Here is a 25365-nt window from a genome sequence, read left to right as displayed (position 1 = left end):
AGGGGGCTCCTGGGAATTGTAGTCCATGGACATCTGGAGGGTCGCAGTTTGATTACCCCTGACATAAACAATGGCATGATATAAACAACTGTCTCTGGCCTTGAGAATAGAACATACCAGGCTTGGTAACATTCCAAAATGCAATGAAGAACAGTTTCTGGGCCTTCTTTTACAAAACAGTTTGGTAGACTAAGCTTTTCTTTACAGAATAATAATTTTAAAAAATATTATTTCATGCTCCTATACATCAATAATACCAGCATCAAGATACCGGTTTACTCCCACAGATTGCCACAGCAATTCATTATCCAGCAACCAGCCACTCAGAGGCAAAAGGTCAATCAAAACACCTTCTTGTAGAGTCTCAACAGAAGAAGTCTACAGGAGAAACAACTAGGGCCATTCCGCACGAGTTCAAAGTAGCAGAAGGCTTACAAATGGTAACCGCCACTAATTTGCCGTTCCGCATGACGTCGCACACAATCTGCAACAGTCCTGCAACACTAGAGCTAAAATCGCTTTGTTGTAGCGATTTCCAGTGAATCCAGAAAAGTGGATTCACCCTCAGAAAATCGTTACACTCCTGTCAACAACCTGCAACACTTGCGAAAAATACCTGTGCATTCTCAATGTAGCGGCTGCAACAAAGTCCCTCCCCCTGGCTTTCTCCTCTGAACTTCCAGCAAAGCGATCGCCTTTTTTTCCCCCTCGGAGCAAGCGGGGAAAGCAATGAACCAACGAGCCTTCATTCACCCAGCGAGGCTTCTTCAGCTACAGTCCCTCCACAAAAGTGCTTTAAAGCTCCCCTAAGTCCCCAAGCACAACACAGCCCCCTTTTATTTTCAGCCGAAAATCGCTCCTGTACACGGGGGGGGGATTTTTTTTCACTCGGGGGAGCGTGGTAACGATGACTCGCCAGCTCACATGCCAGCTAGATGGGTCTCTACATTAGGAAGAATCAAGGCATATTCGTTGCAACGTGTGTGTGTGTTTTATTTTAAACCTGTGCTTAAAGGGAAAGGGGCTTTTCCAGAGCATGATAACAACCTCCCATTGGCTGTTCGTTTGATTGACGGCCAGGGGCGGGACCAAGCACAGAAAAAATTGCTTCCTTTCTAGCGATTCCTGCAAGACCTGTGGGAAACAAATGAAACGCTACTAGATTCCACTAAAAATGCAGGTATGTGGAACACCGAGATTCCACAATTTAAAATAGCGTTTCCACTTTGTGAAACCCATTGGCAACATTGGTCCTTGTGCGGAAAGGCCCCTAGTGTCTCTGGAAAGAAAGTGGAGCCTACAAGCATGCAGGTATGTTCATATTGGATCCAAGGATATGCACAGAAAAGGCTAGCCAACAAGGAGGAAGAATTCCAGAGAACCCAGATATACAGAGGGGTTCTGGTGCATGGCTTTAGCAAGATTTGTATCCTGAGGCTAATTATGGGCGCTGTAGACCCTACAACAATGTACTTGAAGTGATTATGTGTGTATGATAAAGAAACTGGAAGGCATGTGATTGTCTTGTCAGGTCTGAGGTAAACCTTGGATGAAACTCTGGAGATTTCCTAAAGTGGAATCAATAACTGTGATTGCCCTGGCTGGATCTTTAATGAGTTTCCTAGGGCAAGAGACAAAGCCATAATTACATGTCCTGTGCGAGACTTACAGCGTAAATGGTTTCTTGACAACACCTAGATTGTGGGATAAGATGCTAGCTAGATGTGTCATGCTATTAGTGATTTCATAACTGAATCTTGCCAGGTAAAAGGGAAGGATGACGCTTTTAGGATTGATGAAATTAGTATCACCTTTAGGAGCCCTATTGTCTTGCAAATATGCATTGCCAGTTTTAAGTGGGGAGAGAAGTCAGCGGTTAGTCAGTCCCTGTGGGCCCAAGATGATCTAATCCTAGGAAGCCAGGTCGCTCCTGTTAGCATGGAGTCTGGCTCCATTTCTGCTTGGGAACAGACAATGCAGTGTGGTCAATTTAGACATAACCGACATCCATTTGTATATTTTAGCTGAGCGTGGTGATTGCAGAACAATATGAAGGTGGTGCTTAAAGAAGGTATTTGTAGACAAACTTCCCGTCAAAGTGAGGAGAGGTCCGGCCATTAACAGCATAATTCCAAGGGTTGCATGAGACTCCAGACATATCCCACTTATTTATCCCTTTCAGAATGGCAGCTCTTCCTGTCCTAGAGAGACTCAAAGCTGTTGATCTCTGGAGGAAAGCCCATATTCTACCCTGCTATTACATGACCAAAGGAAGACATTTCATACTAGTGGAATTTCATGATGAGTGAGCTGACGCCATGGAAGAAAGAAACCTTTATGCTTTCCTGAAATGCCTCTAGTGCCTAGTTGCAAAGGCAAGCGTAGACTGTGGAAATCACCACTGTTAGAAAAAAGAGACAAAAGAGCCAGCTTGGTGTAGTGATTAAGAGTGGTGGCTTCTAATCTGGTAAGCCGCGTTTCATTTCCCACTCCTCAACAAGCAGACAGCTGGGTGACCTTGGGCTGGCCATAGCGCTCATAGAGCTGTTCTGACCAAGCAGTCACATGAGAGTTTTCTCAGCCTCACCCACCTCACAGGGTGTCTGTTGTCGGGAGAGGAAGGGAAGGTGACTGTAAACTACTCTGAGACTCCGGGTAGAAAGAAGTGGCATATAAAAAAACAACTCTTCTTCAAAAATGGTTTAAAATTAATTCAAAAGAAATTCCATCTCAACATCCAGAAGAAGTTCCTGACTAACTGTGGTTTCTCAGTGGTTTCTCAGTGGAACAGGCTTCCTCAGGAGGTGGTGGGTTCTCCATCTTTGGACATTTTTAAACAGAGGCTTGATAGCCATCTGACAGAGAGGCTGATTCTGTGAAGGTTTAAGGGGTGGCAGGTTACAGTGGATGAGTGATGGGTTCCTAGTATCCTGCATAGTGAAGGGGGTTGGACTAGATGACCCAGGAGGTCCGTTCCAACTCTGTTATTTTATGATCTAAGGATCAAAAGAGGAAAGGGAAATATAAAAACATTTAAGTGTCATATGGAAATGCAAAACAAAGGCACGCAAAGGCTTGGATCCCACCTAGATTTTGGTGGGTACATAGAGGGGAGCAATTTTAGCAGCTCCTCCATCTGGCAGAAGACCTCTGATGCCTTCCAAGTGTTTCTTGGGCAGTCCCTTCCCTCAGAAGCAGCATTATAGAGGGTATATTCAGGGCTACCACAGGAGAAGGAAATTAGCAAAAGTCACATCCCCTCCTCCTACTCATGGAAGGCAGGAACCTTGTAAATGCTTTTACAAAATGTCCTTCAATTTCTCTGAATCAAAGTTGATATAAACCAAATATTGTTATGATTTTCAAGCTGACTGTTTGGAATGTGCTTGAACTAAAAGCTGAAAGAACAAATTTAGAGTCCAGTGGCACCTTTAAAATCAACAAAGATTTATTCCAGGTCTGAGCTTTTGTGTGCATGCACACTTCCTCAGGTACAGTGTCCTGATATGGAAATAATCAGTTCATACTTATAGGCAAAGTTTGAGAGTAAAATAACGTACAGCATAATGAAAATGGTTAACAGATTCTGAAAGCTGGAAGATTTGCTTACTCTCTCAAGAACATTTTCCAAGCAGTAACAGAACAAAAAGTCAAGCTGTGAAGCAGCAATGAGAGTACATAAACCAGGCAAACTGTTCTCTGATACATAAGAGGCATCCCAAGGGGATTGTGTAATAATTTCTTAGGAAAATATTGGTGGGAAAAGGCTAGAATGTCAGAATGAGAGAAAATGAGAGTAAAATAGTAAAGGAGGGCCATGTAAGGAAACAAGAGGGCTGAAGGAGGCAGAGAGCTTCAGACAGGAACACCAAATACGAGTGCCTGTATGCCAGTGCTTAGAATCCCAGAGCCAGGAGGCAACATCAGGGGAAGGCCTCAGACTCTTATGTCCTGCGGAACTGGTTGGCCACAGAGGTTGGCCACTGTGTGAGACTAGATGGACCACTGGTCTAAACTAGCAGGGCTCTTGTTAGTTATTATTTGATTTTTACCCTTCCATTCCCCAGAAGGGCTCATGGTAGCTTTATCTGTCACACAAAATCTATTTCTGGTAAGGCCTTGGAGAAGGATTTTGTCTTATGGCTTAAGTGCCACTCAACGCTTAACACCCACTCAGGGCGGCTGTCATGCCCCTGAATGCCTCCTCCTCCAGCCGGCTTCCCTGTCTGTCCAGTGGCCAGCCAATCACCTTCCACCCCCCACCCTTGACCACCCCCTCCTCCTTCCACTTCCCTCTGAGGCTCAGAGGCTGCAGATCCCTGCTGCATGACAACTGCCCCTGCTAGTGAGTTCCCTTCCTGGGGACCTCCAGCCTTTCCAGGTCCCAGGGAGAGGGAGAGACCATTTGCAGAGTTCTTCCACCTCACCCCCCTAACATAGTGCCCGTTGTATTCCTGAAAGCAAGGGGCTGGGTCCCTAGTGTTCTTATAAGCGGGGGGATCCTCAGTGGCACTCAATAAAATAGGTTCAGGACAGACAAAAGGGAATAATTCTTTAATCAATATGTAAACAAGCTGTGGGACAAACATAAATAGCTTTAAAAGAAGGCTAGAGAGATTAAGGTGTAGAGGTCTATCAGTGGTATTCATGACAGCAAATGAAGAACAGAAGGAAGCCTCCATTTAGATAGGCAGCTTCTAGGGAAAGGCTTGGTCTCAGTTTGCTGTTTGTTGGCCCTCCAGGGTGACCACAAACAGGATGGTAGACTAGATGGACCACTGGTCTGGTATATTTCAGCAGAACTTGGTGTCAAAAATCTGTGAAACTTTTGAACTTTAAGCAATTAAAGACAGCAGTGTTAGTCATAAGAGCAAACAGGAATTTAGCTCCCTCACCTACACTGTGTCCATTTGTAAGGAGCTTATCTTACTGAAGAAGCTACCCTCTATTTGAAATTCAAGCTTCAAGCACAAGAACTGAACATCAGAAATGCCCATGTTTGGACTCTGGCAAGAGAAAAGCAAAACAGACTGACTTGGAGGAGAGGAATCCCAGATCCATTCCACACAACTTAACTGTAGCTGAAGTTTCACAGTTTGTAAACGCTACATTTTTAACATTCCGCATGATGTCATCAACAAACCACAGAACTACCACCAAACTCCAGCAACATTTGGAATTTTATAGTGCTTAGGGGGTAGAATAGCTACGTCTTCTCTTGTAACATACCAAGCTGCAGGTTCCGGTGAAAAGGGGTCACAGTCTAGGAGAGCAGACAAAGCTGAAATAAAATGAACCCAGAAGAAGGAAATCTAGCTAGCCATCTGTCCCTCTTAATAAAACAGTAAGTGGTGTTGGGGTAGGCTGAGTCCAGGATCAAAACTCCTGGATTGGCCCCTTGGCCCCGGACTGACAAGTGGAGGAGCCAATCGGAAGGCGCTAGAGTTCCATCTAGTCAGCCCAGCCAGGGACAATCTGGAGACATTGATGTCAGTCTGCCACTGACCACCACAGGGAAAGAAGGTCAGCAGGGCTGCCAAGGGGGATGAGAACGAAGGCTTGGACAGGCTGTGCCAGCCCTTTTCACCCCAAGGCTTTCCTAACTGCCATGTCCAACTGTAAATTGCCTCAGAACCCTGACAGAGCTGGCAGGAGGCTGCAGAGTGCTCCCCCTCCCCCCCTCCAGGCCTGCTGCGAAGGAGCCTCTGACAGCCCTTGACTGAGGGGAGGGAGGCCTTTCCAAGAGCAACGAAGGGGAGCCTGAGGGCCTTCCTTTTGAGGGGGGGGGGAAACTTTTCCCTTCTGCCAAACAGTTGGCTGACAAGGAGGCCACAGAAAAGCCCCTTCTCACTTAAAATACTGCTCTGTCTGGGGGTTAGACAAAGCCAAGCCATGTGTATTTCTTCTTTGCAACTCTCTGCAGGTTTGAGGACACTGCACAGCGTTATTCTGCAGATGAAACTGGTTCTTTTGTCTCCTGTTTCATCTGCACAACAACCCTGTACAATAGGCCTCAAGTCTTTCAATTCAACGACAACCTTTGTGGGAGGCCTTAAATGTTTCTTCTCTACCACAACCCTGTCCAAAGTAGCCCTTTCTACCTGGGGAGCTGATCTTTATACTCTGCAGATGAGCTGTAATTCCAGGAGCTCTCCAGGTAGGGCCTGGCTACCCCTGGGTTGGAAATACTCCTGGAGGTTTGGAGGTGGGACTTCAAAATCGTACAAAGTCTCAGAGTCCAGCCTTAAAAGGAGCCATTTTTGCCTGCAGTTGGGAGGGAGTGGTGCAGGTGTGTCTCTCCTGGGCTATTGACTATAGCCAGCCCTTACCAGCAGCTGTTTGTATTCTGGGGTGCAGACAGGCAGACCAGCATCAGTCCTGTGAGTCTGGAAAGTGCAGGAAGATCTAAATAAATATTTACAGCCTGAAACTGTAAATAGTGAACAAGTAAATGGCTGGAGAGACATGGGAACTAAAATAACTTCTTTCAACCTTGGCCTGGTAAATAAAAAACCAGTATAAAAAACCTTACTAAGGTCAAGACTGCTGTGCACAGAGGGTTGCCAGCTTCTATGTGAGGCTCGCTACCCCCACCTCCCTCATGGGGATTCTGCTATAGGGAGAGGAAGGGAAGCCGATTGGAAAATGCTTTGAGACACATGAGGCCTGCTGGGTAACTGTGGCCCATTCCCAGTTCTCTCAGACCTCTCACAACCCCACATACCTCACAGGTTAACTATTGTGGGGAGATGAATGGAAAAGGTGTTTGTAAACCGCTTTGAGACTCCTTTGGGTGGTAAACATCAGGGTACAAAAATCCGTTCTTCTTCTAAGGAGCAACCATGAAAGAAGCATGTGGCCACATAACATTTTATCAACAGTGAAAAAATGGAGAAGGAACATGGTGGACACTTGTGTACTGTGACGACCCCATGTGTTTTAGGGCAGAGGGGCATTTTGGTGTCTGTGGCCTAATTCACACAAAAAGGGAAATGACGCAGAATTGGGAAGAATTGGTTGCCATGTAATCTTCCCCTAAGAAGAGTCTCCAGTCTGATTTTCCCTTCACATATCTAAAGACATGGTTCTGGACAGCTCATCTGTAACCACTATGCCACAATTCCCAATGGTCAGTCCTCTCCCACACTCAACGAACATTCCAAACCACAGGTTCTTGACACCCATATCTCCACACCCATGCCCTCATTTGCTACTACGCCACGATATATTATCTAAGACTAGGGGCAAAGCCCGTTGTATCCAAAAATACAACAGGCGCTAGAGATTGGCAGTTGGAAGAGGAAGGGGAGGAGTTGTCCAGTCTGTAAGGGCATGGGGTTGAATGTGTGTGTTTCATACATACCAAGGAGAGCAAATTTTCTATCTACATTAGCAGATTAATACACTGAGTATTCTGTTGCTATTATCAAGAGTGTCTCAGCGCAGCCTATTTCCATATAATTTAATAATAACACTTCCAGACATCCCATTTTTCCCCTTAAATAATTCTCCATTATGACTGCAAAGACATACTCTGGAAATGTTATATTCTTTTCAGATTGCACACATTTTCTGCCTACAAAGACATAACAGGAATGCATTTATACCCCAAACAGCAATGACATAATTGTAAAAATATTAATCATACGCTATCAGAGCACCAGGCTGCATGCCAAAAATCTAATGCTAAATATAACACTCAATCACCACCATTTTCTAATTTGACTCTGGCAAGACTCCTCTAAGATAGATTTTATGTTTTATGGGAATGGGTTTCACAAAAACCAGCAAGGTGTAGGTCTGAGATGGGGAATAATTGAGGGGGCTGGTTTATTGAAGATAAATGGAATCAGAATTTTTTAGTCATATGCCTTACAAAGTTGCATATAAATCAAAACTGAGACTATATACAAGAATCAATTACCTTTAGAAACTGAAACAAAATAAAATGGTATTGACGTTACTTGTTTAGCTTACAATCTACATAATCACTAAAATTTTGGCAGCATTTCATAGCTTATCGTATGCTTGTTATTATTTATAAAATATTCTTCTAGCTTCTAGGTGAATTCATTTATACAGTCCCTCAAAAGCAAACTCCAAAACTTGCCAATGATAGACCCAGTAATACAGTGGTCCCCAGCTGCGGGCCGCGGCCTGGTGCCGGGCCGCGAAGGCCATGGTGCCCCCCGCAGTAAAAAACTTCCCAGGCCACAAGCTTGCGGCCCGGGAAGCTTCTTAATGCGGGGGGGGGGAGAGGGAATCAGGGCCACGCCTGCGCATTGTGCAGGCATGGCCAAAATCGTGCATGTGCATGCGCAAAAGTGCAGCGCATGTGCGATTTTGGCTGCGCATGCACGATGTGCGGGCAGGGCAGTTGCCCTGCTGGTCCCCAGCCTAAAAAAGGTTGGGGACCACTGCAGTAATAGATTATATGTTCCAGTGGTGTTGGGGTAGGCTCTGGCCATGAGCTGCAGAAATACCAAGGAAACAATATACAAGATACAGGTTTGATTACAAGGATCTTAACACAAGCCCGCGGCGTCGCGGACTAAATAATCCAGTAAGGGGTTCTGGGGCGGGATGTGTCCGGGATGAGGAAGGATCCGAATTGGACCCTTCCTCCAGACAGACAATCGGAGGGACCAATCGTGCCTGCCGATTGGTCCCTCTGATTCCCAGCCCCAGCAACTGCAAGCTGCGCACAGCACGGCTCGCAGTTGCTCCTTTGCTGGCGGCCTGATGTGTCGGAGGCGCAAAGCGCCTCTCGCCGCGTCAGGCCGCCGCACGACTGAGCCGCCGCCAAAACACCGCCGCCTGGGGGAGGCCCTGCCGCCCGAGGGAGCTACCACGGAGCACCCGCAAGAAGGTAAGTACCTAGCGCCCGCTGTATTAGCCATACAGCGGGCTTAATTACTAGTATTTTTAATAAAGCATCATCATCAATCATCAAATTTACATAAAATGCAAACTAAGCTTCCATCAGCTGAACCTTGAGCATATACATGTACAGCAAAGCTTGCCAGAATCCAACACTACATGCATAATTAAAACTAAATGCTGGCTACCAGTCAAATAATCATTAAGCTATCCCAAACATTTGGATGAGCCAGGCCTTTGAAGATAAGGGCTGCTAACAAGCGTGTGTAAGAGGAAGGTTCACTTGGGAGTGGCTAATCACTGTTCTCTCACATTAAGAAGAGTTTTTACATGCCACTTTTGTCTAGCGGAAGTCTTCAAAGCGGTTTACAGTCGCCTTCCCTTTCCTCTCCCCACAAAATTCACCCAGTGAGGTAGGTGAGGCTGAGAAAGCCCTGATGTTACTGCTTGGTCAGAACAGCTTTATCAGTGCTGTGGTGAGCCCAAGATCCCCAAGCTGAGTGCACATGGAGAAGCAAGGAAAGAAACTCAATTTGCCAGATTAAAAGCTGCGACTCTTAACCACTACATCAAGTTGGCTCTAAATGCCAGCAGGGCAACTAAACAGCAGCATGTAACAAAGATGGGGTCACACAAGCCATACACCAGGGCATTGTCTCTGCCAGTGCAGAGGATTTGGGAGCACATATAAATATAAAACAGATTTATCAACATTCATACAATTAACTTTATATTAATAAACAGTTAACATTTTAAATTATATTGAAGTAAAAATTAAATCATATTTGAATTTAGCCTCTGAACAATATACACATAGCTTACTCCTAACCTTCCAGAGCCCTTATTACACTGTGTACTCAAATTCATCTCCAGGATTTTACCATCCCAAATAATGTGGCATTCTCTATATTTTGCCTCTTATACTACTCATTTTCAGTACCAGATCACTTAATGATCAAGAGCAATGTTGCCAATCAAATGTGTTAAATCTCAATTAAGTTAGTTTGTGTTTCATGTTACACATAGACAGGGAAAAGTGTCAAATTCTAATCCTAGTAACATCGGGTCATCCCATGCTTAGACAGTCAAATGCATGAAACAATTATTTCCAGTGTTTCACATTTACTGATGGTTATTCTCTCTAACCATTGTTCCATTTGGTGGTTGGGTTTCTTAACCTTCTAATGTATTTTTTTTCCAGGCCAGCCCTTTGACTAAAGAGGAGGAAAAGACATACAAACAAGAGAAATTAATTTCTTCTCTAATATTCTGATTTTGACCAAGTATGTTCTCCAGCCACTGGAAACTGATGCTACATTCTCTCTCCAAAAAGGAATTCACAAGTCATAATTTGTACAGTGCAACTTTATCCAGCCATGTAACGAACATCCCTTTGAAACACACAAGAATGGTTATTAGCATTGCCTTTATTTATTTATGAAGTAGATGAGGAGCCAAAACAACTAACCTCCCCACCCCAAGCATTCGTTCACACAAAAGCAAGTGCTGTTGTTCTCTGGTTTCCTTTGAATTTTAAGTGCACCTATGATCAAAGCAGATTGCAGAGGAAAAATGTCACTCCCCATCAGGAACCTGTTGTGCTGCTGATTCTTATGTATTAACTCCAGCCTGCCTTTTTGAAGAAGGGGAATTTCAACTACACGATTGCTTTGTGGTTCCTTCAGTGACTGAAAATGATCTGGTAAACTGGCTTTTTAAAAATGGAAATTAGTTCCTTTGGTTAATCCATAAATCTAGTGGTGCAAATGCCTTACTTTTAAACAGGTTTAATAAATTCTGAGACATTTCATTGCTGGTGGGGTAGGGTATTCTTTAATTGTAGTTAAAGCTGTATGTGGGGGAAGAAGTGACTATATGCTAACCAGTATTTTTCCCAGCCAGAAAGTTTTAGACCCTAATTATTCAGCAACCTAGATCACAAACACCACAATTAAGGCAAAAGGGGTGAGATTCACCTTGGGTTGCCAACCTCCACATAGTGGCTGGAGGTAACAAGGTTGCCCTTATCTCTAACTGTTAGTCACTGAGTATCTTTTGTGTAGCAACAAATGAGGACTGCATATGAGTATGCCTGCCACCGGATAAGTCTTTCAGCTAAAAGCCTCTATGGCCCATTTTGCTCGGGGGGGGGGGGGCGGTTAGCGCGCATTCGGGGTGGAATAGCGGTGACTAAAATCACCGTTAACGCACGGAGCCGGCTGCAACCGGCCACAGATTCGGTGCATGCTGCTGAAAAAGTCGCGTTAGCGGAACACAGAAGAAAGAGCAGCTTCCGGGTGACCGGGGCGCAACCAGAAGCGGCGCCGGAGTCACCACGTTCATAATCGGTTACTCTGGGTTTTCCCGCCGTTGGGTCCCGTCCCGTGCATAAGCGGTTTGCTTCGTTTCTTCCCCCTCCACGCTTTCCATGTGACCCAAAATCGCCTTTTCGGCGGCCATGCATAATGGGCCTATGGCAGGCTTTCTCAACCAGGGTTCCATGAAATCCTGGGGTTTCTTGATGGCCCTGGAAGGGTTTCCCAAATAGGTGGGAGTTAATTTTGTATGTGTGTGTGTGTGTATGTGTGTGTATGTGTGTGTATGTGTGTGTGTATATATATATATATATATATATATATATATATATATATATATATATATATATATATATATATATATATATATATATATATATATATATATATATATATACATACACATATATACGTGGCGACTCATGACCATATATGGTCATGCCAACCTGTTTCCCCCCCCCTTCCCAAAATGGCTAATGATGGGGCTGGAGGGGGTGGGAAGGGGAGGAGCCCGAGGTGGGTGTGTACACAGCTGAGCTTCCCAGCCATATTCTTCATGATCATGCCATTAATGGGGATTTTTGAAGCCTGAAGAATGTTTCAGAGGTTTCTCAACAGTAAAAAAGTTAAGAAAGGCTGATAGAGACCAGTTCATAAGTAGAAAATGGTTACTTGGAAGGTAGATTCCAAGTCCCTCCCCGCTCCTTAGGCCTCCAGGTAGTTTCCAATCCAGAGCTATTAACATAGATTTACTCCCAACAAGGGATGTAGCATGAGCATCTCCAGCTCTCTTCACTGTGGATAAGAAAGAGGCTGCACAGTGTGTAGGCCACAGCTGTGGCCTATTATTTAAGAAACTGACATATGAATAAAACATTCAGACTACTTTGAACATGTCTCTCGGAGCAGGGGTAGTCAACCTGTGGTCCTCCAGATGTTCATGGATCCTAGGAATAATCATCTGATTGGATCTTCTAAATAGCCTCATTGTACTATAGAAGGCACTGGCAAACCACCCCGTATTGAGTCTGCCAAGAAAACGCTAGAGGGCGGCACCCTCTAGTCAGACATGACTCGGTGCTTGCACAGGGGATACCTTCACCTTTACTATAGAAGTGGCTTGTAAATATGTGGCCTCCATGCGGCTGAAAGAGCATCTGATTGACTGTGGAATCTGATCAAGTCTATCCTGCTGTTCAACACAGATGAGAGTGCGGCATCCAAGTCGCAGTATCCTAGATTTTTGAATCATATAACTTGCATAGAGTGCCTGTTGTTCACTAATCTTAGGAGGAGATGAGGGTCCTGAGCAAACAGGTGCCTTCAGCTACGCCAATACTGCAAGGCTCTCAATCATTCCTTTTAATGACACAGAGGGCTGAAAGACAAATTGAAGCTTTAAAAAAACAGGAGAAAATACTGCAGTAACTAAAATACTGGGGAAAGCCCAAGGCTAGGAAGAGAGATATTGCAAGTAATGTTCCAAGTAACATTTTATGAAGTCTAGTGTCCATTTCAGCACATGCTTTTCACTTATTTCCATTTATAAATCATAAAGGAGGCTGCTATTCTGACCTGATGACAATTTCTCATTTTGCTCCATTACAAAAGAAAGGAACATCTCAATTTTCTTTCACCTCTAGGGCTTGCAAGCAATTTAGCCCTTTGGGCAGTTTATAGCCTCATTAAGAGATGGTTTGTCATGTCAGAGTCTGGACTGTAGTCTCTTTTGCAATCTAAATGCTGCTTGTAATACAAGAGAGACATATCCATTGGGGAAAAAGGGTAGTGTAAGCAATACAGCTTCCAAATGCTATTCTATGTAGAATAGGGCTTCCCAAAGAGGGTGGCATACCCCTCTCCCAGGGGAAGTGGAAGGATCCAGGGGGCTGGTGAGGAATTTCAGGGCAGTGGGAGGCAGCAGCCTGATTTTTTGCTGCAGCTGCGTTTTCTTAGCCAGAGACATTCCAAAGTGGCCTGCCATTGCCTCCCTCTGAGTAGCAGTAGCAGTGACCTTGGACTTCCTTGTTGGTCTCCCATCCCAGTGCTGACCAGGGCCAACCCTGCTTAGCTTCCTGAAGGAAACAACAGCTTCAGGAGGTAGACTGAAGGGGGCTCCTTCCCCTCCTTGGACTCTGACTTTCCAGGCTCCACCCTGGATCTCCAGGAATTTCTTAACCCAGGGTTCGCAACCCTTCCCCAAAAGTCTCCATCTATGGGAGGCTGGAAAAATCTTCTCCTGATTGTTCCCGCCATGGGGTTTTCCATTGCTTCCTTCTCTCTCTCTTTCTTTCCCCCTCTGTCTTTCTCCCCAATGAGGACCCAAAGTGGCTTTTGCAAAGAACTTATATATTGTTTTCCATACTAAAATATGGCTGCTGTACAACAACCAAAAAAGAAGTATACATACTACACTGTGTTTTGAATAGACTTAACACCAGGAAAGAGGTTGTGTTCATATATATGGGGGGGGGGCACTAGGGAGGTGGCCTGGGAGCCAAGGGGGCAGCAGCCTGACAAGGTTTGGGAACCACTGATCTAGAGGCCATTGACATCAGCCCTTCCCATATTTTTGAACAATACAGAAAACCTGCAACTCTATAATTTCAAGAAGTGGAAATAGATCTCAAAGAAAGCAGTTTCCTGATGTGGGACAATTCATTCTCAAGAAACTCTAAAAGTCTGCTTGCAAAGGAACATTCTAGCAACAATAGCTTGGATTTTATGAACAAGTTTCATATACTTCCTCAGAGCATGGTTCCTCTTGTGCTAGCACTTCCATTTATAAAATATCAATGATTTTTCAGTAAAAGGAAGAATTGTTCGGAGACAATCTGGCATGCATGGAATTTGTTCACAGGATCCAAGCCAGTCTTGTCTCATCATGCCCCCCCCTCCAGTTGCTATAGATATTATATAATCTTTCCCTGAGGAAATGGGTAGAGTTACGCTGCACCTAGCACTGCAGAAGTCAGCCGCTACCGGTAAATAATTGCCCTGAATTACCAGCAAAATGGTGGCCTTTGTTCACAGCTGTTGCAAGAAAAATGCTCCCATATCACATTTCTGTACTAACGTATGCCAATGACATTGTTTAGGAACACTTGCTTATGCTTCCCAGCACTGAACTTGGTAACGAGAGACTTCATTACTACTACTGCTACTACTACAGCTACAGCATTCAGCAATATGACTAAGGACTATGGGAGGTACATGAAGGTAATGTGATATATAAATATATAAATATAAACCACTTTCTGAATAAGCATGCATATAAAATGGTAGTTACAACACATAAAGCATGTAAAGGTAAAGGTAAAGGTATCCCCTGTGCAAGCACTGAGTCATGTCTGACCCTTGGGGTGACGCCCTCTAGCGTTTTCATGGCAGACTCAATACGGGGTGGTTTGCCAGTGCCTTCCCCAGTCATGACCGTTTACCCCCCAGCAAGCTGGGTACTCATTTTACCGACCTCGGAAGGATGGAAGGCTGAGTCAACCTTGAGCCGGCTGCTGGGATTGAACTCCCAGCCTCATGGGCAAAGCTTTCAGATGGCTGCCTTACCACTCTGTGCCACAAGAGGCTCATAAAGCATGTATTTACAAGTAAATAGTACCTTTATAATGCGAGTCCCTTGGACTGCAAGGCAAACAAACCAGTCAGTCCTAGAGGAGATCGGCCCTGCCTGCTCCTTAGAAGGCCAGATCCTGAAGACAAAACTCCAATACTTTGGCCACCTCATGAGAAGGAAGGACTCCCTGGAGAAGAGCCTAATGCTGTGAGCGATCGAGGGCAAAAGAAGAAGGGGACGACAGAGAATGAGGTGGCTGGATGGAGTCACTGAAGCAGTGGGTGTGAACTTAAATGGACTCTGGGGAATGGTAGAGGACAGGAAGGCCTGGAGGATCATTGTCCATGGGGCCGCGATGGGTCAGACATGGCTTCGCACCAAACAACCACAAATATTTCCCCAGAATGCAACCAAAAAACTCTGGTCATGCCTTTTGAACTACAGAACTGAAGATTTCCATCTGGCTCTTTTCAGATACACATAAGAATACTAAGAAAGATCCACCTCCCAAGGGCACTTCTACATGTCATGGAAAGTGCTGATGCTGTTTTAATGGACACCACTCCACAAATTCACAACTATAGAATTCACATGTTTAGAGAGTTCATGTCTAACTGTATCATGTCTAACTGAGAGCCAGTTTGGTGTAGTGGTTAGGAGTGCGGACTTGTAATCTGGCATGCCAGGTTCGATTCTGCGCTCCCCCACATGCAACCAGCTGGGTGACCTTGGGCTCGCCACGGCACTGATAAAACTGTTCTGACCGGGCAGTGATATCAGTGCTCTCTCAGCCTCACCCACCCCACAGGGTGTCTGTTGTGGGGAGAGGAATGGGAAGGCGACTGTAAGCCGCTTTGAGCCTCCTTCGGGTAGGGAAAAGCGGCATATAAGAACCAACTCTTCTTCTTCTTCTTCTTCTTCTTCTTCTTCTTCTTCTATCATTTGTAATTGCTTGAGTCAGATAATGCTGCCCTAATTAATCATTTTAGCTAGACAAGTAGGCTGTACCTCTGTATTTGACAAAAAATAATGGATTCAGAATTTATGTTTATATACTATAATATATTACAATAAGAGGAAACAACACTCATTTTAAAGGCAAACTGAATTACACAAATGGGGCCCTGCCAGATCTGGGGGGGGGGGTTCCCATCTCCTCCACTCCTCAAACCAGCGAGGCCCTCAAGGTCTCAAAATCTGCCATCTTGCATGACAAGGCCCCCAGGATGCACAGCAACTGCTACCTCCTAGAATCCACCATGCTACACTGGGGAGCATTTTATTTTGGGGGGGGGGATTACTCCCGACCCTGTATTTTTTGAGGAAGATTTCAGATTTTTCTTCAAACTTGAGGGTTCAGCCAAGTATGCAGAAAAATCTGTCTTGGGTAAGCATGGACCCAGATTTAGGTATTTGCAGATGGAGGCTACACTTGGGAAATTCATCTGCATATCATACCCAAGGTGGCCGCTTTGGCGGCCGATTTGCTGGCGGCCCAGAGGGGCCGGGAGGGGGAGCCGCAGCCGCCGGCATGGCGGCGGTGCAAATACGCACGTGCGGACTGCCGCACATGCACGTTTGCGCATCTGCTGGGCGCAAACGCGCGTGTGCAGCAGTCCGCGCACGTGCTTTTGCGCTGGGGCTGCCGCGCGTGCACGGGCCCCCGGGCCGCCCCCTCCCCCCACTCCGGAGCAGCGGTCCGCGGCAGCCAAAAGGTTGCAGACCGCTGGAGTAGAGAATATAAAAGAGACAAAATAATAAAATCTGATGTTAAGAGTCCTGCCCTGGTGACTCCTTTCCTGCTTCAAGCTACAAAACATACACAAATATTTTCATTCCTACCAGCTTTCCAATGAAAAATCACTATCAGTTTGTAAAGATGATGGTCTTGAAAATCTAGGGAGCAACACGGTATGCAACTGAGCAGATCTATACCATTTTGAAATAATTTCTGTTGATTCTACAGAATATCACCATTTCAGACAACTAGTGGAGGGATTATAACTGATACCAACTCTTTCTAATAATAAAATAAATGCTTCTTTCTGTGAGTATTCCTCCTGGGATGTCATGCAGGAGATTATGCCTTATGCATCTCCCAGGGGAGGGGAGAAAAAAAGACAGGGCAACATCTTTTACTAGCATCCAGATTTCAAACCAAACTGTAATAGGTATATATGGTTAAAACCCACATACATGGGTAGAACGTGAAACACAGAACGTACAGTTGAGACACATGGATGGCTCACCTACACCTTCCGCATTCTGCACTCCTCTATGCTACAGAGAATCGTGTACTACTCAAGTTTTCATACATTTTACCTCTCTTAATCCTTGCAAGCAAAATATCACAGTTGGGCCAGGAGTGAGAATATTTGCAGAAACTGCCCCAATTCAACAGTTGCTCAAGATGAAGGACATGGAAGGCTGTGTGGGCAGTGTCCATTGAACAGCTTAAAATGGAGAATCCTGCACTATTTACATCCTAACCTTTGCAGTACTGGATGAACGAGTCATGCTTGGATTGGTAGAAGCTAATTATCTGCTTCTCCAGAACAGAATAACAAGCCATTTCACCTTTGTTTTGCTCAGATGCTGCGGGGGGAGGGGGGAGGGAACTGATAGCTCAGACTCATGCTTAGACTCATGCTTTTTCTCCCTCAAAGTAGTATAATTGTTTTATAATCTGTAAACATAAATACTCTTTATCCTTGGGAACCTGATCCAGTTATTTTAGGGAAGGGAAACCTACTTTGATCCAAAGAGAGAACAAAAAAAGGCAGGATACCCACCTTCGATTGAATATGTGATATATTCTTTCCCCTGGTTACGGTTGCTAAGACTCTGCTTCCAGGTCCTGTAGTTGGCTGCTGCTCCAAACAGGGGCAGAAGAATATCTTTATCCATGGTTCCTCTATATATTTGTGAAACAGCCTGGTAGGTGGAACGTGTCCGGCTGCCCAAGATGGAATAGGGCCAGTCAGGGTGAAGCCAGCAAAGCTGCCTGCACCCTGATTGGCCCTGCCCTTGGAGCTCCCGCCCTCCGTCCCTGGATTCTAGCCTCTTTGCTCTCAGACACCTCAGTGCCTGGAGCCAGCAGCAGGTAAGGGGAGAGGGCCCTGAACAAAGGGTGGAGCGCCTGCTAGACTGGGCCTGCTATCGAGGGCCTCTTGGGCTGCTAGGCTGGGCCTTCTAACGAGGGCTTCCCATCCTGCTGACTGCCTGCTAAGGAGCTCGGTCTAGGGCCTGCTAACAAGCTGGCTAGCCCCCGGCCGCCCCACTTGATGTGGCTGTGAGCTGTGGCCCAAAGCCACCTTAAGCTGCCTGGGGGCCAGGGAAGGGGACCCTTTCTAGGCCCGTTCTTAGGAGAAGTTAGTTTTAAAATAAAAACGGAGCATTATGTACTTACTGGAAATGATGAAGGACAGTCCAATGAATTGTCAGGAACAAATTTCTGGTGATTCCCTTTGTCACTTCCAGAAAGTACACAAGGCTACATTTTAAAAACCAGTCTCATACCATTGCTGCACTCTCCTAACCCCCCCCCCACCAATTGCCAAGAAACTACCTAGTAACTCTAATCCTGATACATTTCAAGACTTCCTAATCTCAGCAAACTGTTTCTATATATCCATTGGCTTGGCCTTAAATAGATGCTATGGGGACTAGTGGGCACTGATTTTTGCCACTGCAAGGCAAACTCTCAGTTCAGTGGGGACAAGAAACCAGCCAGGTCTGTAAATCCTGGTCTTGTAGCAAACTGCAGCATGCCCTAGACTGCTATGCAGTGCAGAGTAAAGGTCATTAACAGTGGGTAAGGCATCTCCCTACGGACCCTGCCTACAGTAACTGAGCCTACTGAATTTGCCAAGGAAGGCCAGGATTACCAAGAATACAATTTGAAAACCACTATTTATATGCCTAGTGTCTCTGCTAATGCATCACCTTGTTTTAAGCATCAAATGAAACTGTCTTTTGATCATCCTGCATAAACACCGTAAACTTTCAGCACACCTGCACATATGTTACTTAGGGGGGGGGGACTTTTCTCTCCAACAAAGAGGAGGAAATGGGAGTTTCAACCAGGCCATGAAAAAGGTGTTGTTCACTCTTGTGCTTTCTTTTAAGGATTATTTTTGTGAAACGTTTTGTATTAGCATTCTGAAACCACAAAATGGAATACTTTACACATCTGAATTCTCCCCAGTCCCTGAAGATGTTTAGTTAAAAAGAAAGAGAAAAGTATCTTACGGCTAGAAATGCAGTAAGCCAGCCTGCAATTGATCTTCCTGAACAGTTGTTTGTTGAATGGCCAGAGAACTAGTGTGCAGAGCTGGATGAAGTTGATTATAAGTCCTGATACTATAAATATATAACTGAGAAGAAGGTGGCAAATGAACTGAGACTTCAGAAACCCAATGATGTCCATGGTTTAAGGCGGCAAGGGAAAGCTTCCAGAATGGAGGTAATCCAGGAATTCTGAAAAGTAACTGCAAAGAGAGGAAAGATGATTAGAGAACTGTTTTTAAAATGTTAGATGCTACAATGAAACTTCTTCTCTGCCAGAGGTCATACAATTATGGGGGACAACATTTGCCCACCTCTAATCATCTGGCACCTCACCTGTTCTCCAAGAAGTGTCAAAAATAATAGAAAGAGATTCAGAGATGACATCTGCAAGTTCTTTTAGTACCCTTGGATGCAATTCATCTGGCCCAGAAGACTTTGTTTCATTTAAAGAAATTAGGTTTCTATGGACTGCCCACACAGTGATCCTAGGCCACCATTCTCATCCCCCCTGCTGTGATATGTTTTTGCCACATTGAGCACTATTTCCCTCACTAGAGAAGACTGAGGAGAAATAGGAGTTAAGCAGTTCAGCCCTCTCCCCATCATCTGTTATAATTTTACTTTCTTGCCCACACAGTGGTCCTACAGAGTCCCTACTCTTTTTCTTACTTGAAATATAACTAAAGAAGCCTTCTTTGCTATGTTTAGCATTTCTTGCTAGCCTAAGCTCACATTGAGTTTTAGCTTTTCTAACACTCTCGCTACAATCATTGGTTATTTGTTTATCCTTATCCTTGGTAATAAGGCCTTCCTTCCATTTCCTAATTGTCAGGAACAAGTTTCTGGTGATTCTTAGAGCTTCCCTTTATCACTTCCAGTAAGTACACAAGGCTACAATTGCCAAGAAACTGCCAGGGAACTCTAATCCTGGTACATTTCAACTTCTCCTCACCTCAGCAAACTGTCTCTCTGTATATCCACCTGCTTCACCTTGTATAGATGCTATCAAGCTAACTTTCCATTAAACTTTCCATTAAATCATTATTCAAAACAAATGTCATTCACATTCATTGTGAGAACAGCATCAGATCTGATAAAACCAAAGCAGCTGCTTTGGATGGGCACTGGCCCTCCTACCTCCCACCCCATACAACAGTGTCTACACAGGTCATCACTGTCCCCACCTTATGATCAAACCCCACATATTCCAAAGGCTAGGCACGCCATAGAGGGGTAGGCTCCAGGCAATTCAAACTTTACAATGTTTAGTAATAGTGATTCAGATTCAGAGTACCTTTATTGGCATAAAATTGCAAAGCATAAAACGAAAATTTCAAACAGTTCCAGATGTAAAATTCATTGTAAAAAGATTTTCATTTAAAATTGCCAGCAAAAACTTTGCTACTTTTGTAATAGTTGCTGAGTCCCTCACATTTAGTATCATTTTAATCCAGTGTTTCTCATTAACACACCTGAATTTCAATTTCTTCAGATAATTAGCTAATGGGCAACAAAATACTTCAAAGGACACACCAGAATTATGTGGTACAGCATGTTAGGGACACTACACCCATGTAAACAGTGATAGTCATCGTGATGATGGTAATGATAGTGATTTTAGAAGAAGAAGAAGAATTGGTTCTTATATGCCGCTTTTCCCTACCCGAAGGAGGCTCAAAGCAGCTTACAGTCGCCTTCCCATTCCTCTCCCCACAACAGACACCCTGTGAGGTGGGTGAGGCTGAGAGAGCCCTGATATCACTGCCCGGTCAGAACAGTTTTATCAGTGCCGTGGCGAGCCCAAGGTCACCCAGCTGGCTGCATGTGGGGGAGCACAGAATCGAACCTGGCATGCCAGATTAGAAGTCCGCACTCCTAACCACTACACCAAACTGGCTCTCATAATAACATTTTAATAACATAACAATAATAAAGTCGTGTTATAATAATAACACAAAGAAATGGTCCTGTGAGTACTGGAGTCCCAGACTGTTTATGAACTTAAAGGTTAGTACCAACATCCTGAAATTGATCTGGTTTCCAATCTGAGCCACTGTGGCTAGGAGAGCACTGATGGATCATGGTGGACAGGTTGGCTGATAACTTAAAGTGACCAGATTGTCCCACTTTTGGAGAGACATCTGGGGGTACCTGGCAAATTGTACTTATGTTGAAATTAAAATATATATATTACAATACTATTTTTGCATTCTATGAAACTTTTTGTTGCTCCATATAGACCAAATTTTTAATCAAGAACCCCCCGGTCAATGGTGTCCTGCTTTACCAATGTTAAAATCTGGTCACCTTATGCTAACTGGTATGGTGCGAGTTATTACACCTGGTGAAGATAGAAGAAAGACAGATAGACGACCTTTGCAAATGTGAGAGGAGGGTTTGCAGACCTCCTCATGGGAGACCCCTTCAGCGTTTTCCCTCTGCCCCATTGTGGCTTTTTACCTCTTGATTAGGCTGCAAGGGAAAATAAAACAAACTTCTCCCCCACCCTGCTCCTTGTTTTGTCAATCGCAGCAAGCCACCAATCACAGCAGTTCTCTCATATACTGAAACTCCCCCCCCCCAGCCCTGAAATTTTTTTTAAGGCACTTCTGCGTTGCTATGTAGTAATGCCACAACACAGATGCATTTTAAATAAAAACCGACAGCGGTGTGTTGCTATAGGGAAACGGCAGAATAATATACCATTCCCCCCTTTTGGGGGGGATTCGTATTCTTTTAGAATTATTTCTGTCTGGGTGGATTTCTGAGATGCTGAACATGGTCCCTGGAGCCCAAAGTCATTTTGTGTAAATGGTGGGCTTAGAAACATAGTGCTCAGATCCCTGAATGATTGGGAGAAGGATGCTTGATCACCTCCCCCCCTTTCCAAGCTAATTCCCCACCTCCAGAAAACTGAATGTGTTTTGCCTGCCTGATCCCAAAAAGACTCTGCACAATATGCAGAATATTTTAATTTACATATTTCACAAAATATAATATTTAGTTGACAAGGTAGCTTTGCGGGCATGCTGCAACGTGGGCTGCACCACTTAAAAAAAAAGTTACTAGAAGCAGGAAACGGAGAGGGGAGGGTGGGTGCGAGGACGGGACAATGCTGCAGAGTCTATCACAATTTCCCCCCTCTATACGGGCTTGCCCCTGGTTGCTCACTGATGGGACGTTCAACTGAGGGTGGTAAATCCAATTTTGGAGATTTCCCTCGTCGTGGTTTAAAAATGGCCAAAACTCAACCCAGGTCCATGACAGCCTCACAATGCAGGTGACATCATGTGGAGGGGGCTCTAAAAGCTGCCAACATTTAAAGGCTGTCCAGGGGCAGATTCCTCATGCAGAAATGGTCTACATTTTTCTTTTCTCCCTTCCCTCTGCTCAGACGTCTGACCTCTGCTAACTATCTTGGTAACCATGATGAAGACAGAAAGGCAGGGTATAACATTCTTATCCATGGTTCCTCTATATATTTGTGAAACAGCCTGGGGGGTGGAATGTGTCTGGCTGTCCAAGTTGGAATAGGGCCAATCAGGGTGCAGCGAGCAAAACTGATTGGCCCTGCCCCTGCAGCTCCCACCCTCCGTCCCTGGACTCTAGCCTCTTTGCTCTCAGATATGCCTCAGTGTCTGGAGCCAGCAGCAGGTAAGAGGAGAGGGCCCAGGGCAAAGGGTCATTCTGGAGGGCCTGCTAACGATGGCCTCCCAACCTGCTGACTGCCTGCTAAGAAGCTCTGTCCCGGGCCTGCTAACGAGCTGGCCAGCCCCTGCCCGCCCCACTTGATCTGGCTGCAAGTTGTGGTCCAAAGCCACCTTAAGCTGCCTGGCCAGGGGAGGTGACCCTTTCAAGGCTCTTTTTTAGGAACGGGCTTTGAAGCTAGTTTGTAAATATTAAGCAAACAACCTAGTTCTGCACTGGCAAGGGAGCTTTGAACTTCTTTTTCTTGAACAGCTGTACTGCTCTGTTAGCCAGGGAATTACAGGGCCCTTGTTTTTACTATAGATCCTGTGGGACTCATTTCAGCAGCTCTGGGTACCCTGAAATGAGAACATGACGGCAGCCTACCTGCAGCAGTGAGATTTAAAAGCCTGCTGATATGGCATATAGATTTGCTGTTTAAAGCAGCGGTCCCCAACCTTCTTGTAGTTGGGGACCACCTCCGAGGGTGGGAGAGAGCCGGCGGCCCAGCCACAGCAGCAGTTGCCGCGCATGCGCGTTTTTGCCACTAGGTGACGCTAACGCGCATGTGCAGAACAGCCGCACGTGCGTGTTTTCGCCAGCAGGGGGCGCAAACACACATGCGCGGCAGCTCCGCATGTGCGCGTTTCCGTTGCTGGTGTGCCAGCGGCTGCACCTGCCTCTTCCCCCCTCTCGCTGCGGGGGGAGGGGAAGGCAGGCGCGGCTGCTGGCGGCCCGGTACCATGGCCTTAACGGCTCAGTACCGGGCCGCAGACCGGGGGTTGGAGACCTCTGGTTTAAAGAAAGAGTGTTAAATCCCATAAGGTTCCTAAAAAGTATTTGGAAGAAGCAACCAACTGCACAGCAATTTTATATGGCTCGAAGGATGCGAACTGAAGCAAAGAGTAACTTATTTGCCACAAATCAGGCACAGAGTCAAAGGGGGGGATTGTGTACAAAGACGAAAGTAACATTTCGAGTTGGAGTTGAGAAATAATAGTTCAATAGGAAAAGTTCCACTTCTTTCTTGCTCGTGGAACAGCAAAGGGAAATTCCTTATTACGGTATGTAAGATAATGAGCTCCACACCAGGCACCATGATTTAGAAAGGTTACCTAACAATCAAAAAAAATTATTCTCCACTGTCAATTAGAACAGAAAGGAGAGCTCTAAGGAGTTACCCGCATGGTCAAATGTTGATAGGAACTAGATAAATCATTGAAGGAATTGAAATGGCTAAAGAATGCAAGATATCAGGCATTGCTGGAGGGTTGAAGTGGAAGATAAATGAAAAGTTTGTGATAATAACCATTTATGGAATAAAAAGGTATGTGATGTTAAACAAAGGAATAAATTCTGCACATGTTCAAAAGCTGTTTGTGCATGATTAGAAAAAGCTTGTAATTTCACTTGCTCTTTGGAATTCAGTCTTTGAGGTTCCTCTTTGTTCAAATAAAGTTTTCCTGCTCACTATAAAAGTTTCACTGATTGCAGTTCTGATTTAGACAAACACAACTGGCAACAGCCCATCTGGCTAACAAGACAAAGAGGAACTGCCCCCTGCACAGCAGGGCCTTTTCTTGTACTCTTCACTACTGCCATTTCTTTTGCTAACCTGACCAGGGCTGATTCTGCACTTACTTAATTTTTTTCTGGTGTGGATCCTGCCGAATTCAGATCGATTTGAACTTGGTCTTCCTCTTCCCCCCCCCCTCCACATTGAAACAGAACAGTGTTCTGCACTAGTTAGGGAAGCTCAGAAGGGGGGGGGAGCCAAGCCCAGATGGAGTCTCTTTCTTTCTTTTATTTTCTTTTCTTGAATGGGGGGTGAGGATTGAAGACAACAGAGAAGGGAGAACAAAAACCACAAGGCAAATCTCTATCCACAGAAGTGAGGGCTTCTGCAGTTTCTACAGAAAAAAATTAGGGCTTCCTCTTTAAGAAAAGCTAACAGCCTTGGTAGGTTTGGCCAATCAGGGCTTCTCTACCACGGAGTCAGATGTCCAATCAGAACTGCTCTACCACAGAGTCAGCTGGCCAACCAGTGCTTCTCTACCACAGAGCCAGTGCTTTCTCATGCTTTCTCAATTCCATTCTTCTAATATCGAGGATTAAAAGCACTCCTGGGTATCACGAAGAAATGGTAGGGTGACTCCGGATCAATCATGTTTGTTGCAGAGGGAAATTTTTAATCACCCCAAATCAAAATGGAAACTGCATTCTATGTAGACGGCAGGGACTGAATCGACCTGGGATTGGAATAAAAGCTCCGTGCAGTTTACACCCAGGTATACTGAAAACTGCATAGAAGTTTATGTTTGGGGACTGTAGGAAGTAACTGATACTGAGAAAACAGAAATAAAAATCCACTTAAACAGGCAGTTTTCTTATTCAGTTTCAAAACTGACTTACTGTGTGTATCCCTCTCCCCCACTCCAAATGGCTGTGGAATATCTTTGCTGGTTACTGGAGGAAGGGAGATTAAGAGGTAGGGGGAAAAGATACAAGCCATGCCCATCACCTTCTCATCTCTCCATGACTCCCCTGCTGATACTCTAAACAACTACACCTGCATGACAAATCAGCTCTGTATGTTATATAGACAATATTCCAAAATATGGA

The 25365-nt window shown here is 45.0% G+C and overlaps 1 protein-coding gene across 4 annotated transcripts in view; it reads right to left on the bottom strand.

Moving 5' to 3' along the window:
- Positions 1–25365, bottom strand: part of AGPAT4 (1-acylglycerol-3-phosphate O-acyltransferase 4) — an 80576-nt gene that overhangs the window by 40133 nt on the left and 15078 nt on the right. For 3 of the 4 annotated variants that reach the window (XM_077348204.1, XM_077348191.1, XM_077348198.1), the window contains exon 2: positions 19018–19256. The exons of the other annotated variant lie outside the window; for it this stretch is intronic. In XM_077348204.1, the coding sequence (XP_077204319.1) occupies positions 19018–19195 (178 nt within the window). In that variant the 5' untranslated portion in view covers positions 19196–19256. The remainder of the gene's footprint in view (positions 1–19017; positions 19257–25365) is intronic. 4 annotated transcript variants of the gene reach the window in all.

This window comes from Paroedura picta, chromosome 1 (genome assembly GCF_049243985.1).
Source record: "Paroedura picta isolate Pp20150507F chromosome 1, Ppicta_v3.0, whole genome shotgun sequence".
Classification (NCBI taxonomy): Eukaryota; Metazoa; Chordata; class Lepidosauria; order Squamata; family Gekkonidae; genus Paroedura; species Paroedura picta.
Note: the sequence above shows the minus strand (reverse complement) of the source record. Positions and strands in the feature narration are given on the sequence as shown.